Source organism: Cricetulus griseus, chromosome 5 (genome assembly GCF_003668045.3).
Source record: "Cricetulus griseus strain 17A/GY chromosome 5, alternate assembly CriGri-PICRH-1.0, whole genome shotgun sequence".
In the NCBI taxonomy this organism is placed as follows: Eukaryota; Metazoa; Chordata; class Mammalia; order Rodentia; family Cricetidae; genus Cricetulus; species Cricetulus griseus.
The window spans coordinates 177,550,950-177,565,364 of NC_048598.1; the positions used below are offsets into that span (position 1 = coordinate 177,550,950).

A 14,415-nucleotide genomic window follows, 5' to 3' on the forward strand; every position below is an offset into this window, starting at 1 on the left:
CCTGGCTCCACCCAAGCAGAGGTTGAAAAGGCAAAGCTGGGCCTGGGCATTCACTGGTGTGCAGCCATGGACCTGTTTGCCTCCTCATTCCTGCTGCTGATTGTGCCTGCATGTGAGTGCCATGGATTCCTACTGCATGAACTCCCATAATTCACTCTGTGCCAACCTTACCTTCTACTTTTCCCCCACAGATGTCCTGTCCCAGGTTACCCTGAAGGAGTCTGGCCCTGGGCTGCTGCAGCCTTCCCAGACTCTCAGTCTGACCTGCTCTTTCTCTGGGTTTTCACTGAGCACTTCTGGTATGGGTGTGGGCTGGATCCGCCAGCCTTCAGGGAAGGGTCTGGAGTGGCTTTCAGTCATTTATTGGAATGATGATAAATACTACAACCCAAACCTGAAGAGCCAGCTCACAATCTCCAAAGACACCTCAAACAACAAGGTATTCCTCAAGATTGCCAGTGTGGACACTGCAGATACTGCCACATACTACTGTGCTCGGAGAACACAGAGACACAGCCTCGGCTGACAGCTGTACAGTATCCCAGGCTGGTTCTCAGCTCTGTCACAGCGTAGGGAGAGGGCAAACATTTCCTCCTAGCCTTTGTGGTTTCCTCTTCATTCTGAGTTTCATATCCTTGGCTTCCTGTTATACAAACGAGGTCCCTTTTAATAATTGTTCAGATATGAAAATCTGTCTGTTGTATTTTATGAAGGTAAGAGTTTGTGGTCCCTAATCCAGGGGATTCCACTCAATCTTCACGGATTCATCTTTGGAGATGATGGCAATTTATTGGACTACACAGTTATCATTCACTAAGCTTATAACAAATACATCCAAGTCTTTGAAAATCTTTAGCAGCCATGACCTGCATCTAAGTAGGTGGAGGCTGAACTTAGGGAAAATATGTCTAGAGAGAGAAGAGAGCCGCCTGAGGACAGAGACAGCATCTTCCATTCAGAAAGGTTTATGGCAAAGAGACCACTACATCACCCTTAAGTCTTTACATGCAGACATGCAGCCTTGATGATAGAAACGATAAATTAGAAAAGAAGATGGAATCATAGTCTACCATTTCTGAAATTGTGGTTCTTTCTCAAGTGTGAAAACATTTTGTAGAGATGCCAAGTGATCTGTAAGTAGCAGGCTGTGATTCATCCTCTCCCTGGTGTTGTAAGGCTTTGTGTCCCAAAGGCAGCGCCAAGAGTTGACAAATGACCTTATAAACAGTGTCCAACAGTTGTGCTGCTAACTCTCTTCCCCATGAGTGGCTAATTATACAGATAGATGCGACAACACCTAAAGAAACGACTGTGGTTTATGAAGATCTTCTAAACAATTCAGGTACAGCTTACCTTTTGTCCTCAAAATATCACTCACAGTCACCAGGCAGACAATGAAGAAGAGAAAGAGGTCCCATTATAAGTGGACTGTGAGAACACAGACAAACTTATATGAACAGGTTCCTAAGACCAGCAGGGGGCGCTGCAGACCCACCAATCCCTAAGAAGTAAGGGGCAGTACAAGTAGAGCAGGAAGTGGTGCACTGAGATTTCAGCGACTGTGTGGATTTCATTGTCAACATCACACATGCAGAGATCATTGTGTGGTTGGCACATGAGATCTCCATGCTCTACACAGGAGAGGTTCTTTGTTAACCAGAACCAGTGTGTGAATGCAACAAATGCCACATTGAATTCCTATTGCCGCTGTAGAGGTCCAAACCACTTATAATCATAGATTAATTAAATGTGGGCCTCTGGACCCTGAGAAACATTTTGGGAAAAAGTCTCCCAATGCTGGCAAGCTGATTTCAGGGTGTCCATCGTCCTGCTGATATCTCACTGGTATGGCAAAGACAGCAGTTTCCAATGCTCTGTGCTAGTGTCTCATTGGGCCAGGATGATCTCAGTGGACTTCTCATCATCACATATATGGGTGACCCTAAGGTGGTTCAGGTGCTCCTTGAACCATTAAATGTTATTTCTGCATTACAAACCTGGATGTGATGAACTGACTTTCTGTGGGATGGAAAAGATCTGTGTGAACAATTGCCAGGATGGAGCACAAATTTCTTCAGACAGATTTGAAGCTCAGACCTCCAGACCTCGATGCCTATCACAGAAGTCCTCTTCCTCATCTGTCTCAAACAGGATCAGCTCTGATCTAATAACTACCCTCCCTCATGAATATGTAAATTGCAGGTTCTGGTTGTGAGTAAATAATGTCCCCATGCCCTACAGCAGCAGGCTATTACCCCATTGCCCCCAGTCCCAGAGCACACAGGGTTTCAGCATGGACAGGAGCTGGATCGTCCTCTACCTGGTGGCAGCAGCTATAGGTAAGTGGATCCCCTGTCTTAGGCCTGAGGGGGAGAGACGGTGAAGTGACAGTGGCATCCACTCTGTTTCTCCTTCACAGGAGTCCATTCTCAGGGTCATCTGCAGCAGTCTGCCTCTGAACTGAGAGCTCCTGGAGCTGCAGTACAGGTGACCTGCAAGGATTCTGACCCTAATGACTTCCCCATTGCCTGTATGAATTGGGTGAGGCAGAAGCCTGGACACGGGCTTGAGTGGATTGGAAACATACTCCCAAGCATTGGTAGAACAAACTATGCACAGACCTTTGAGGACAGAGCCACACTGACTGCAGACACACAGTTGAACACAGCCTACATGGAGCTCAGCAGCCTGACATCTGAGGACTCTGCAGTCTATTACTGTGCGAGAGACACAGCGTTGCAACCACATCCTGAGTGTGTCAGAACCCTGGAGGAGCAGGAAGCTGCCGTGGTCCGAGATGGCAGAGAAGATCATCCTGGAGATGTGCTTAAAACAAACATTCTGGGTGTCCCTCATCTGTTCCTTCACACAGATCTGCCAGCTTCTCAGAATCACAACTCTGCATGAAGAGATGCTGATTTAGGAGGCCTTAGTGTGCACCACACCTTGATATTCTCTTCACCTGTGACCACCTCTATTCAGAGGTTTCTTTATTAAAAAACAATAAAAGTGAAAAGTGTGATTCTTCTTTATGGTAAAAATATCTCTGGACAGTCTGAGACTGGGGCCTTTGTGGGCCTAGGTTTTAATAAACCAATATATGAATGAGGGGCATAATAAATTCTTGCTGTGTAATCTAGCAGAATTTCCATTCTCTTAGAATGTGAGGTATGTATCATAATGTAACACCACATAAGTATAATTCTTACAAGTTTTCAAGAGTATTATTAAGTAACTTTTCACAAAAATTGTTAATATAATCAATGTATGCACATGTTCTTGAGGTAGGTTCTGAGGTCACACAGTATTCTCTGGTCCCATACTTATTTGCTTCCCAGTGTCACTCAACTGCCCCATAATCTCAACCCTTTATAGAACATGGACCTGTGTGATACTCCATCATCCCTCAGAGGCTATTGGATCCCTGGTGGTTTCCTTTGTTCTACAGAGTGTTTGGAATTTGGCCTGGTAGAGCATTTGTAGACACTGTCAATCAGTTGTGCTGTCTATCAGTTCAGTTCATCATCAGTGATCATTGCTACAGCTGGATCCAGCAACACCAAAGCACAGACTGGGTTTCATGGATCTGGAAAACAACTAATGCACAGGTCACCATTCATTCTTGGAATATATGATCAACAGAAGCATTGACAATGAAGACAGAAAGAAGAGCCACGGTTGGGGAACTGTGCATGAGCCTGTAGACAATCTTAAAATATTAGATTCTCTAAAGTAGCAGACAGCACTGTAGAGCCAACAGTGCCTTAGAAGTAAATGGCATCAGAAGCTGATAAGAAAGTTTTGCACTGAGGGGATTCCAACAGCCTTTGTGGATTTCATTGCCAGAATTATTACACTCAGAGACTGCAGTGTACATAGAACAGAAGCCATGCAATCGACTGGCTCAAGCTGCTTCTCTCCTTTAACATCAAATCCATCTGATTTATGCTATTGAAGTTAGAGCTAAACAGACAGAGTCATCTGACTCTCTGCAGCATATATTTTTGTATTGATGTGTGTAACAATAATTCAGAGTTCCATATTGTATTGGAAACAACATTATGCACTGTTATATTGGCTTTTCTCATTCCTGGGAGCACCTTCCAAATCCATCCTTCATGAATGAACACTGTCAACTCCTGGAGACCTTTAATGACACATGCCCTGTCCAAGAATAAGAGCACAGTGGACATGGAATAGGAGAGAGAGAGAGAGAGAGAGAGAGAGAGAGAGAGAGAGAGAGAGAGCACAATTGAGAGAGAAATAGAGAGAGCTGTCTAAGGACATGGACCTTCATCCTTGAGGAATCTTGAAAAATAAATGTCCTCTCCTCCCCCAAATGGAGGATGGAAAATAGCTTGATGTTCAGTGTAAACTTGCTTGATTTCTTCTTCCTTCTCAATTTAATATATTTTTAGTGATGTTAACTGATCTGAGAGTTCCAAGCTTTTGCCTCCTCCTGTTGACTTCTGCATCTGAATGTTTCAGAAATTCATAAATGAATACAGGGGCTCCATCTGACCTGAATATTTGCTGTGTGTCCTTGACCTCAGGTGCTCAGACGGAAGTATAGCCTGATGAAGGCAGAAAGGGCCCTGATCTATGGTCTTGTCATTTATTATATTGGGAACTGCTAGAGCTGGATACTACTGTAACATGGGAGGAGCCTGGCTTTGAGGGGGACACTGACAGTAATATTGGCACAACATGAAATCCATCTCTGAAACATCCCATCAGCATCTCCCAGTAATCAAAGCCATTTATCCCTGCAGCTGAGCTCTGTGAGCACTGAAGTTTAGGGATATGTTACTGATCAAGACAGACAGTGTAGCTTCAGTGTAAGCAATGACAAACCAACAGGCAGGGGAGCTTGGAACCAGCAGGGGTCGCAATGGAGCCAAGACTCCCCAGACGAGATCTGAGGTTGGTGTGGAGGGGACTCTGTGTCCTCTGTGGTTTCATTTCTTATGGTCTACTAGCTGACCTGCACCTGCTGTTGTTGACGTGCTGTTTCCATGCATGAATACAGTAAAGATTCTTTGTCAAACTTTCTATGGGTTTCTATTTTCTTGCTTATTTTACTCAGTTTGCATTTACATTTTATATTTTTTATTTGAAAAACTTTTTACAATGTAATCTGTTCACTGATTCCACCCCCTGCTCTTCCTATATTTTCGTGTATCCTCTCCTAACCAACTCTACACACTGCCTTCTCTTCAGGAAAAAAAAAACAAATAGACAAAAATAATTTAGGAACGTGATTAATACCAAACAAAAATAAAACAGCCAATACTCTTACACACAAGCACACACAAAATCCAAAACACAACTCTATAATCATGATATACAGTCAGATATAGTGAAACAAAAATGCACAAAGTGATATGATTGAAAACCTTTTAAAAAATACCCTTGAGTACAATTTTGTCAGAGCCTGTGAAGTAGCTGAGCATGTAAAGGTGTCTACTGGCAAACTTAGCAACATCTGTTTGATTGCTTGGACCCACATGATAGGACACAAGAACTGAATTCCATAAGTTGTCCTCTGATGATCACACATGCACCTTGGTCCATGTCTCCCCTGTTCACACCACTGAAGACAGTATAACAATTTTTAAAACTATTACATGGATGGAGAGAAACTCCTGAGGACCCACACAGAGCTGAGAATCTATTGGCATTGATATTAGACGAGGAAAATGTAATCAGATTTATTTGGAAATTTTCTGGAGGTTTCTGGTGTACTAGTGAAAGACTCCACCTATGTGTATATAGATGTTATTATTTAATGAATTAAAAGAGGTCATGAAGAGGGACAGAGACATAGGAAAGCCCCAAGAGGAACCAGTGTGACACAATGGATATAGATATGATCATACTGTATTTTATACATGGATTAAATTTTCAAAAATTATGAAATATAAAAATAGCAATTTTTCTATCTTTAGAAGTTTCCTACTCATGTAATTTATATACTATTATTTTTCCCATAATCTCCTCTCTTCATTTTCTTTCCCCTCCTACTTTACCCTTATTCTAATAGACAATTTCACTCATGCTTCATCATGTATTTCTATTCATAATTATATACAAGCATGCAATATCTAAAATCTGATGATTTTAGTCTCACTTAATGTCTGATTTCTGAGATGGTCTTAATCAATTTATCTCTAACTGCATCCATTTATCTATAACATGTAATTTCCATATTCCTTGTAGAAGAAAAACTTCTGTTGTGTTGTTTATTTAAACATGTCTTCTTGATGAGATCCTCTCTTGACAGATACATAGTTTACATCCACAATTTAGTGATGCTGCTACAATAATCATTGTCGAGCAAATATTTCTGTGGTACATTTGCTTTGTTTCAATTGGGAGGGATTCTTAGTATACAATTTGTTGGCAAATATTCATTACATATATCTGAATGGAGGTTGTGAACTTCAAACTTACCAGGTTTTAAATTTCCTGTCACTGCCATCACCATCACAGCCACCATCTGTAAATTAATCTGATAACCTTGTCACACACTGGGGCCACTCTCTCATGTCTGAAATCTAGGATGCATTCTTACTCAAGCAAACATTTCTCTGCTAAGATTTATGTTTCAGTCCCACACAGCCTATGAAGACCTGCCTGACAACAATTCCTGGACACCCTGGAAAGAAATTGGGCCATAACTCCTTGACTGCACTGGATCCTACTTACTCAGTTTCAACTGACACTCCGAACAGAACTTCGGGTACTGACTTCAATCAAGTTGAAGATTTCAAGTGAGATCTTCAATCAAGCGAATCCCATCTAACATGGACTGGATACAATACGTTCAAGACTTTCACTACACTAACATTTTCTTCCTACAGGACCCCACAAGGCTATCTCTGTCCCATTTCAGCAGGAAGTAACTTAGAGGATGCCACGCCCCCTTTCCCCATTGTTGTCATTTAGGATAGTGTATATACATAGTTAGGGATAGCTTCCTATTGTTTATGGTTGGGATTGGAAGGAGGTGTTCAGGCTTGGACACCTCTTTCAGATGATTTTAGGGTTTAGTTAAAATAGATAGTTAGGGTGTAACATAAGCAGATTGTTGTGTCTTCTTATATTTCTCCTTTATGATTGTTAATTTTGGACACTTTACACTGTTAAGTTTTAATCCTCTTTTAGACTAAAAGGGGAATTGTAGGGGATGCTGTAGCCTTGCCTACCTAGGGTCTGGCTACAGGTGTGCCTAACCACACCTGCAAGGGCGTGGTCAGGGTGACCTAGAGTGAGGGATGCTTACTTGGTGCTCTGCTTTTGCTTTCATCTTTGGCTTGATATACTTACCACTGTCCCACCAGCTGGCTAGGACACTCTGTAAGTAAAGCTTTTCCCTATTAAATTCCCTTGTATATTCACCTGGCTCCATATTGGTAATTTCCTACATTAGAGAAAGGGTAAAATAAGAAGTTTGGGGGATTTTTGTCTGTGTGTATATTTGAAACTGTTTTAGTTCCATGGACCTTGTGATTCAGAGAGGGGGGCCAAGAGCAGGAGACAGGGACAGAGACAGAGACAGTGACATACAGAGTGAAGGACATCCCACCCTCAGGAGTAGGGAAAGTAAGCAGGAATATTAGGGAACACAGAGAAGCAGAGGTGGACTGAAAGCATCCCTGACTGAGGGAGTGCTTTGGTTTATCAGGGACTGGAAGGCACACAGTGTCCCAGGGGCCAAGGACTCTGACCTGGTAACCTATGACATGTGCCTCTCAATGTAGCTAGACTGGAACAACTCCATGATTCCAGGCAAAATGTGAAAGGTCAAGCAATAACAAGAAGATTAATTTTCAAAGGTTCAGTGACTTAGCATGCCATAATTCTCTGTGGTCACTCTGCAGTAACAGTGTGTAGGGATGAGCTGGATCCAGCTGCCAGCAGGGAAGTCGATGGTGTTGAGAGAATCATTAATAACGATAGAGGCACCGCTTACAATCAGTCTTTGCCACATCATTCAGTGCTTCCAGGAAAACAAGAGCCTATTTTCCTGAAGATGAGATCTGTGAAGATTGAAGTAGTTGGAATATGTTGTTGCTCAAGCCACACTTTGAAACTTTATTGTAAGCCAAGGCATATCAAGACCAGCAGGGGTCACAGTGTAGCCACACATCAGCAGGATAGAAATGAGATGAGGGCAGGAGGGGACATCACTCTCTCTGTGGACTCCTTTTAAATGTCTGTTAGCTGAACAACACCTGTTGAATTTGGTAAGGGACATCTCCAATATTCAAACACAGTAAAATCTCTTTGGTAAATATTGCATGTTTTATTTTGTGTTTGTTTTATTAAGATTTGTTGTGGATATTTGAAAACTATCTTTCCTATACTATTTTTAGATCACAATTTCACTACCCAGTTCCTCCCTCATCTTTAATATCTCCTTACCACTCAACTTTACAATGTCTCTATAAAAAGTCAGCACATAGACAGAAAAGAAAAGGATAAAACTGCATACATAAACACACACACACACACACACACACACACACACACAGGTAACACACAGTGTTAACAAGCTGGGAAAGTAAATATTGTTAGTTAATGAGATAATAACACAAATTCTCCCAAATGAGGAGCTTTTGAAATATCTAATCACAATTATTGCCACCCAACTGAAACCAATATTTTAACCAAGAGAACTAAATATCTGAGATTGGGATTCTATTTGTAAATAAAGGGATTAGGTTTAAGACATATCCACAGGGTCCGCACAGGTCTCAGGAATCACAATTTCCACAGACAGGATGAGGATTTGGACCTCAGCATCCTGCTGCCTGACCCAGGTGTCCTCCACCTCCTTCTTCTCCAGCTGGACTAGATCCTTATCTAAGAAGCACCCTGCTCATGAATATGCAAATCATGTGAGTCTATGAATGTAAATACAGGGATGTCCACACCACCAACTATACATGATCAGTGTCCTCTCCACAGTCACTGAGCACACAGGTCCTCACCATGGGATGGAGCTGGATCATTGTCTTCCTGGTGACAGCAGCTACAGATAGGGGCTCCAAGTTCCAGACTTGAGGAGGTGCCATGCTCTCAGGTGACAGTGACATCGACTCTGCCTTTCTCTCCACAGGTGTCCACTCCCAGGTCCAGCTGCAGCAGTCTGGGGCTGAGTTGAGGAGGCCTGGATCCTCAGTGAAAATGTCCTGCAAAGCTTCAGGCTACACCTTCACTGATCATTTTATGCACTGGGTGAAGCAGAAGCCTGGACAGGGTCTGGAGTGGATTGGATGGATTTATCCTGGAGATGGTGATACAAAGTATAATCAGAAGTTCCAGGGCAAGGCCACGCTGACTGCAGACACATCCTCCAGCATAGCCTACATGGAGCTCAGCAGCCTGACATCTGAGGACTCTGCAGTCTATTACAGTGAGAGAGACACAGTGTTGATTCCACATCCTGAGTGTGTCAGAAAACCTGGAGGAGCAGGAAGCTGCCCTGGGACTGAGATAATAGAGAAGATCAGCCTGGAGACTTGCTCAGAAATGATCATTCTAAGTGTGACTTGGACTGTCTCTTTCTCACAGTACTATAGTGACTTTGTTCACTTTTCCAAAGCAAAGGATGTCTGAGAATGATGTGAAGCTGATCCAAGATGCCCCCTACAATGCACCAGGCTTGACCACATCTTTATCAGCGACCACCTCCATTGACATGCTTCTTAATGAAACAAAAATAAAGACTAGCTGTGTCAGTACTTTATGACATAAACATCCTTTAAATCTAAGAGACTGGACTAAATGGGAATAAACACCGAGTATATGATTTTGAACTGTAAAATACAAATCAACAATATCAGGCAAACAAAAACCTATTTCATCCCACTTTGCTGTATCTGATAATACACCAAGTTCTTTGCTTCAATTTGTTCCCAAAGATTTGTGGGGAGTCACTTTACCTTTCCCTTGCAAATCTAATTTTAAACTTTTATTTATAAGTAAGTCTAATTGAAATGTATTTGTTAGTAGTAACCAAATTTCTTATTGTTTTAGTCTTAGTGATGGAGCTGAACGTCATGCTGTGGAGGCCTCAGGGTGTGGAATTTGCTGCTTAGGGCTCCTGATCAGAGCACTGGGGCCAGATCTGTGGGATTCCCAGCTCGGGATGTAAGAGGACCTTTCATGACATTAGGAACCCTGTGTACTCATTCTCCTGTTTCCTGAAACTGGATCATCTTTGACATAAGTTCTGCATTGACATTGACTGGACATTGTTGTACGGTGCACAGTGCCCTCCTCCATACACAATATTTCTGTTCTAAGTGGCAGCAAGGAAGACATGACTTCTCTTTATTCTTTGCTCTATTATAACTTTGGCATGTCTGAAGTCAATAATTTCTGTCTAAGAATCTTTTTTCTTTTAGTTTTGCTTTTACTTAGTAGAGTCCACATACACCTTGATGGTACAAATGTTGATTATCATGAATAGAAATAATTCTGTCTTGATGTAATGGGAACAATCTGATGATATTAAGACAACAAAGACAAGAAAAACATCAAAGTGGGATAATAGGGGCCAGCAAGGGTGTTTCCTGACTCTACTCAGAGTTTACTCTTCTCAGTTAACCACACACAAGGCCCAAGGGACCATCTCCTATGGCAGTTAGAACCATCCCCTAGAAGGACACAAGATCAGTTAGTTCCTAGAATCCATGTCTCTCTCCTGGGAATGCTACAATAACAGAAATGACCCAATTCTTCAATCACCATGAAGACAGTTTATCTCGTAGTGGAATAAATTTCTCTATTGAAGAACTAGGCCCCATGTGTATTGACAGCAGATGGGGTTTTAGAGCAGAAAGGGCAAATGTACTTGTGGTCCTATCCCTAACCCAGAATCAAAATCCAATTATAGCATCTTTCAAATGAAAAATTAGATTATCTGAGGGATTCTGACTGAGAAAACCAAATACCCATAAGCATAGTCTGCAGGTCCATCAGCTGATGTCGTCAGGTGTCCAATTCTAATGCATTTGGGAGGTTCCCTGTCTCATTTTTATCATACAGTTCCTTCTCCTATATAGAACAGCTTCTAATTTTGTGTTTTTATGGGATTCCTGAGCATGTAAATCAGGAGGTCTCTGCATCCACGCCTGTTTCTTGTGCCTTTTCTGGGGCATTTTCCTCCAGTTTTTTTGTTTGTTTTGTCCTGTTCCAATGTGTTATTTTTATCTAGTTTTACTTTATTTTATTTTATTCACTAGAAGCCTATTTGTTTTCAAAAGACAAGAAGGTATTCAATATGAATGGGGAGGACTTGGGAGTTGAGGAATGAGGAGGGAGTGTGGGATGCAGCTGCTTCTATCAGCAGGTGTTTCCTCTACATTCCACAGTCTGGATGGAGTGAGAAGTAGGTGTGGAGCCTGTGCTACAACAAGATGACAGCCAGCTAATTTTCTGGGAATGATTGAAGACCATCATATTTGTGGAAAAGGGAAGAAAAAATTGAGCAGTGTGGGCTTCCTGATCAAAAAACCAGGAACTCAGGAATACAAGCATGAAAAGAACATTAGCACTGACCTGAGACCTTAAAACTAAAGGGGTCTGGTGGCACTGAGGGAGTGGGTTATCATTTCATACATGTATGAAAAATTCCAAAATATTGTTTAATAAAACTATTCAAATTTCATGGTAGGCATACCTGTTATAACTTGTGTTTAAGATACATTAGTATATAGAATCATAATAATTTAAAACCCTTACATCAAAGTAATATTTAAAACTAAGGTCTAAATATGAGTGAAAAGACATGATGTTTGTCTGTCGAAATCTGGGTTACTTCACTCAAAACTGTTCCTCAGTTTAACCAGTTATCCAGAAATCGATTTTGTTTTTCTTTACTTGCAAATGCAATTAATCTGTTCATATTTATCAGATTTCTATTTCACATTATCTGTTTATGTACACCTAGAATGATTCTATTCCATAATCACTATGAATATGGTGTTTCTCGAAGTTTCAAAAGCAAGACTGATACAGATTTGTAGTTGTTTCTTAAACCTTAGTCACTTTGCTGGGACAACCATAGACACAGTAGAGACACAACCCACAAGATCCAAAACCCACTGTGAAGTTCCTTTCCTTCTTTCAGAATAAACTCAACAAGTGAAATATTATAATTCAACATTTTCTTCTCATGTAGGATGTCATTATTTCAAGATTCCTCATCTCATGACTTATTGTCCTAATCTTATGGAAATGCCACACGTTCAAGAGTACAGATAGATGGAACCATACCTGAACACAACCTAGAGACCAGGCAGGAGATGACTTGGTTAACCCAGACATGGAACCTTTGCTTCCTCTAAGGATATTAAAATTAAAAGTGAGTTAATAGCTAAGGATGATAAACACACCCAAGCAAAATGTTGGCTTGCTCCAACAAATATATAAATTATGCATTTGAATAGCTTTGTCACTTAACAAAATCTAACTCTGGAGAACAGTCATAATTCTCAAGTATATATTCTTCAGAAAAGGGGATCAAGTCTAGGCAATGGAGCATGCTACAATACTGAATTCAGTCCTCAAAGGAGGCTTTAGATTTTAATATTTCTATTCAACATTAACTCAGCTTTATCTCAATTGTCACTAAATTTTCAAAATGATATTTTATTATAATTCTGAAGCAGAATGAGTTTTTGAAATGTTTAAAGGACAAAACATTGAAGAGTTTAGCACACACACAATAAGTGACATTTGAACATTGTTACTGCTAACTCATCCATTTAACTTCTGCCTTCTGTTCTAATGACTGCCTCCTCTACTGTTTCAACTCTAGCACAGATGATATAGCAGGAAGAAATGCAAATTTGTCTCCCTCTGCTCATGAAAACCAGCCCAGACCAAGCCTGTAGCTCTAGCAGAGGGGCCCAGTCCTGACTTCCCTTGTCTCCCATTCAGGGATCAGCACTGAACACAGACCTCTCACCATGGAGTTCTGGTTGAGCTGCATCTTCCTCGTATCTATTTATAAAGTTCGTTTATGGGAACAAGAGATGCTGAGTGTGTGGGAGCCCGAGTAAGTAGAGGGCGTGAGTAAGAGGGACAATGGATGTGTGTAACATTTTCCTGACCAGGGTTCTCTCCTATTGCAGGTGTCCAGTGTGATGTGCAGCTGGTGGAGACTAGGGGAGGCTTCATACGTCCTGCGGATTCCCTGAAACTCTCCTGTGCAGCCTCTGGGTTCACCTTCAGTGATTACTACATGAGCTGGTTCCGCCAACCTCCAGGGAAGGGGCTGGAGTGGGTTGCAGAGAGTAGAAACAAAGCGAGTAGTTACACAACACAGTACAGTGCATCTGTGAAGGGCCGGTTCACCATCTCCAGAGATAATTCTAAAAGCATCCTGTACTTGCAAATGGACAGCCTGAAACCTGAGGACACAGCCACTTACTACTGTGTAAGGGACTCCACAATGAGGGGACTCCAGACACAAACCTCACTGCAGGGAGGTTTGTACCAACAGGGGGCACATTTCCCCTCCTCTTTCTTCCTTACAAACCTCCTTTGTAGACCAGTGTCTCTGCCTTTAATATACTCCAGGCTTTATCGGAAGCTACCAAGTCCCTGCCATATCATGTCTCCTAGCCCAGATCCACCTCAGCAGTCTGCACACACTGTGTGTTTACTACCCCAGTATCGCTTCCCTGAGGACCAGTCTCCAGTATCTTACGGTTTGACAGGAAACCTACGATGTCAGCTCACTACCAATAAACCTGAGTTTTCTGAATTATCTGGAGCTGGTGAGGGGGACAGCTTTTAAATCTCTGGGGATGGTAAAGAAGGGAAGGAACACACACACACATATGAACACACACACACACACATATTCACACACACACACACACACACAAACACTCACACTCTCAAATACACACTCACACGCACTGTCAAACACTAACACATATGCTCACACATTCACACACATACACACATACACACACTCACACATTCACACATAGGCACACAGACTCACTCACACATTCACACACTCACAACACACTCACATACACTCACACACATACTCACACACTAACACACACACTGACACACACACACACACACTGACACACACACTCACACACATTGAAGGTCTCTGTGTCAGCTTCTGGCTCAGTTCTTCCTTTCTTTTCTTACTTGTATCTGGATCCGTCCCCTCTATCCCTCTTGTCTGGCTCCTAAATCTCCTTCTACATCTTTCCTGGTGTTTTCCTTCTCCTGTCTTCATTCTTTCCTTACAGCTCTCACCTACCACAGTAGAATCTTTCCAGCAATACAAAAATTACTATGTGGTTACATTCTACTTTTCAAGTGAATTCTTACAATGAATCAAGTAAAAAAAAATAACACATTTTCCATGTT

The 14,415-nt window shown here is 41.8% G+C and overlaps 3 gene segments (V, D, J or C); all 3 read left to right on the forward strand.

Annotated features, from left to right (window-relative positions):
• The first annotated feature begins 66 nt into the window (after window positions 1-66).
• Window positions 67-526, forward strand: LOC113838455. The segment is given in 2 exon segments: window positions 67-112; window positions 192-526. Coding segments are annotated over 2 exon segments (381 nt in total).
• Window positions 527-2,293: 1,767 nt separating this feature from the next.
• LOC113836076 lies at window positions 2,294-9,624 on the forward strand. The segment is given in 2 exon segments: window positions 2,294-2,339; window positions 9,125-9,624. Coding segments are annotated over 2 exon segments (546 nt in total).
• A 3,359-nt stretch (window positions 9,625-12,983) lies between these two features.
• On the forward strand, window positions 12,984-13,816 carry LOC113838456. The segment is given in 3 exon segments: window positions 12,984-13,032; window positions 13,149-13,505; window positions 13,737-13,816. Coding segments are annotated over 3 exon segments (486 nt in total).
• The last annotated feature ends 599 nt before the right edge of the window (window positions 13,817-14,415 follow it).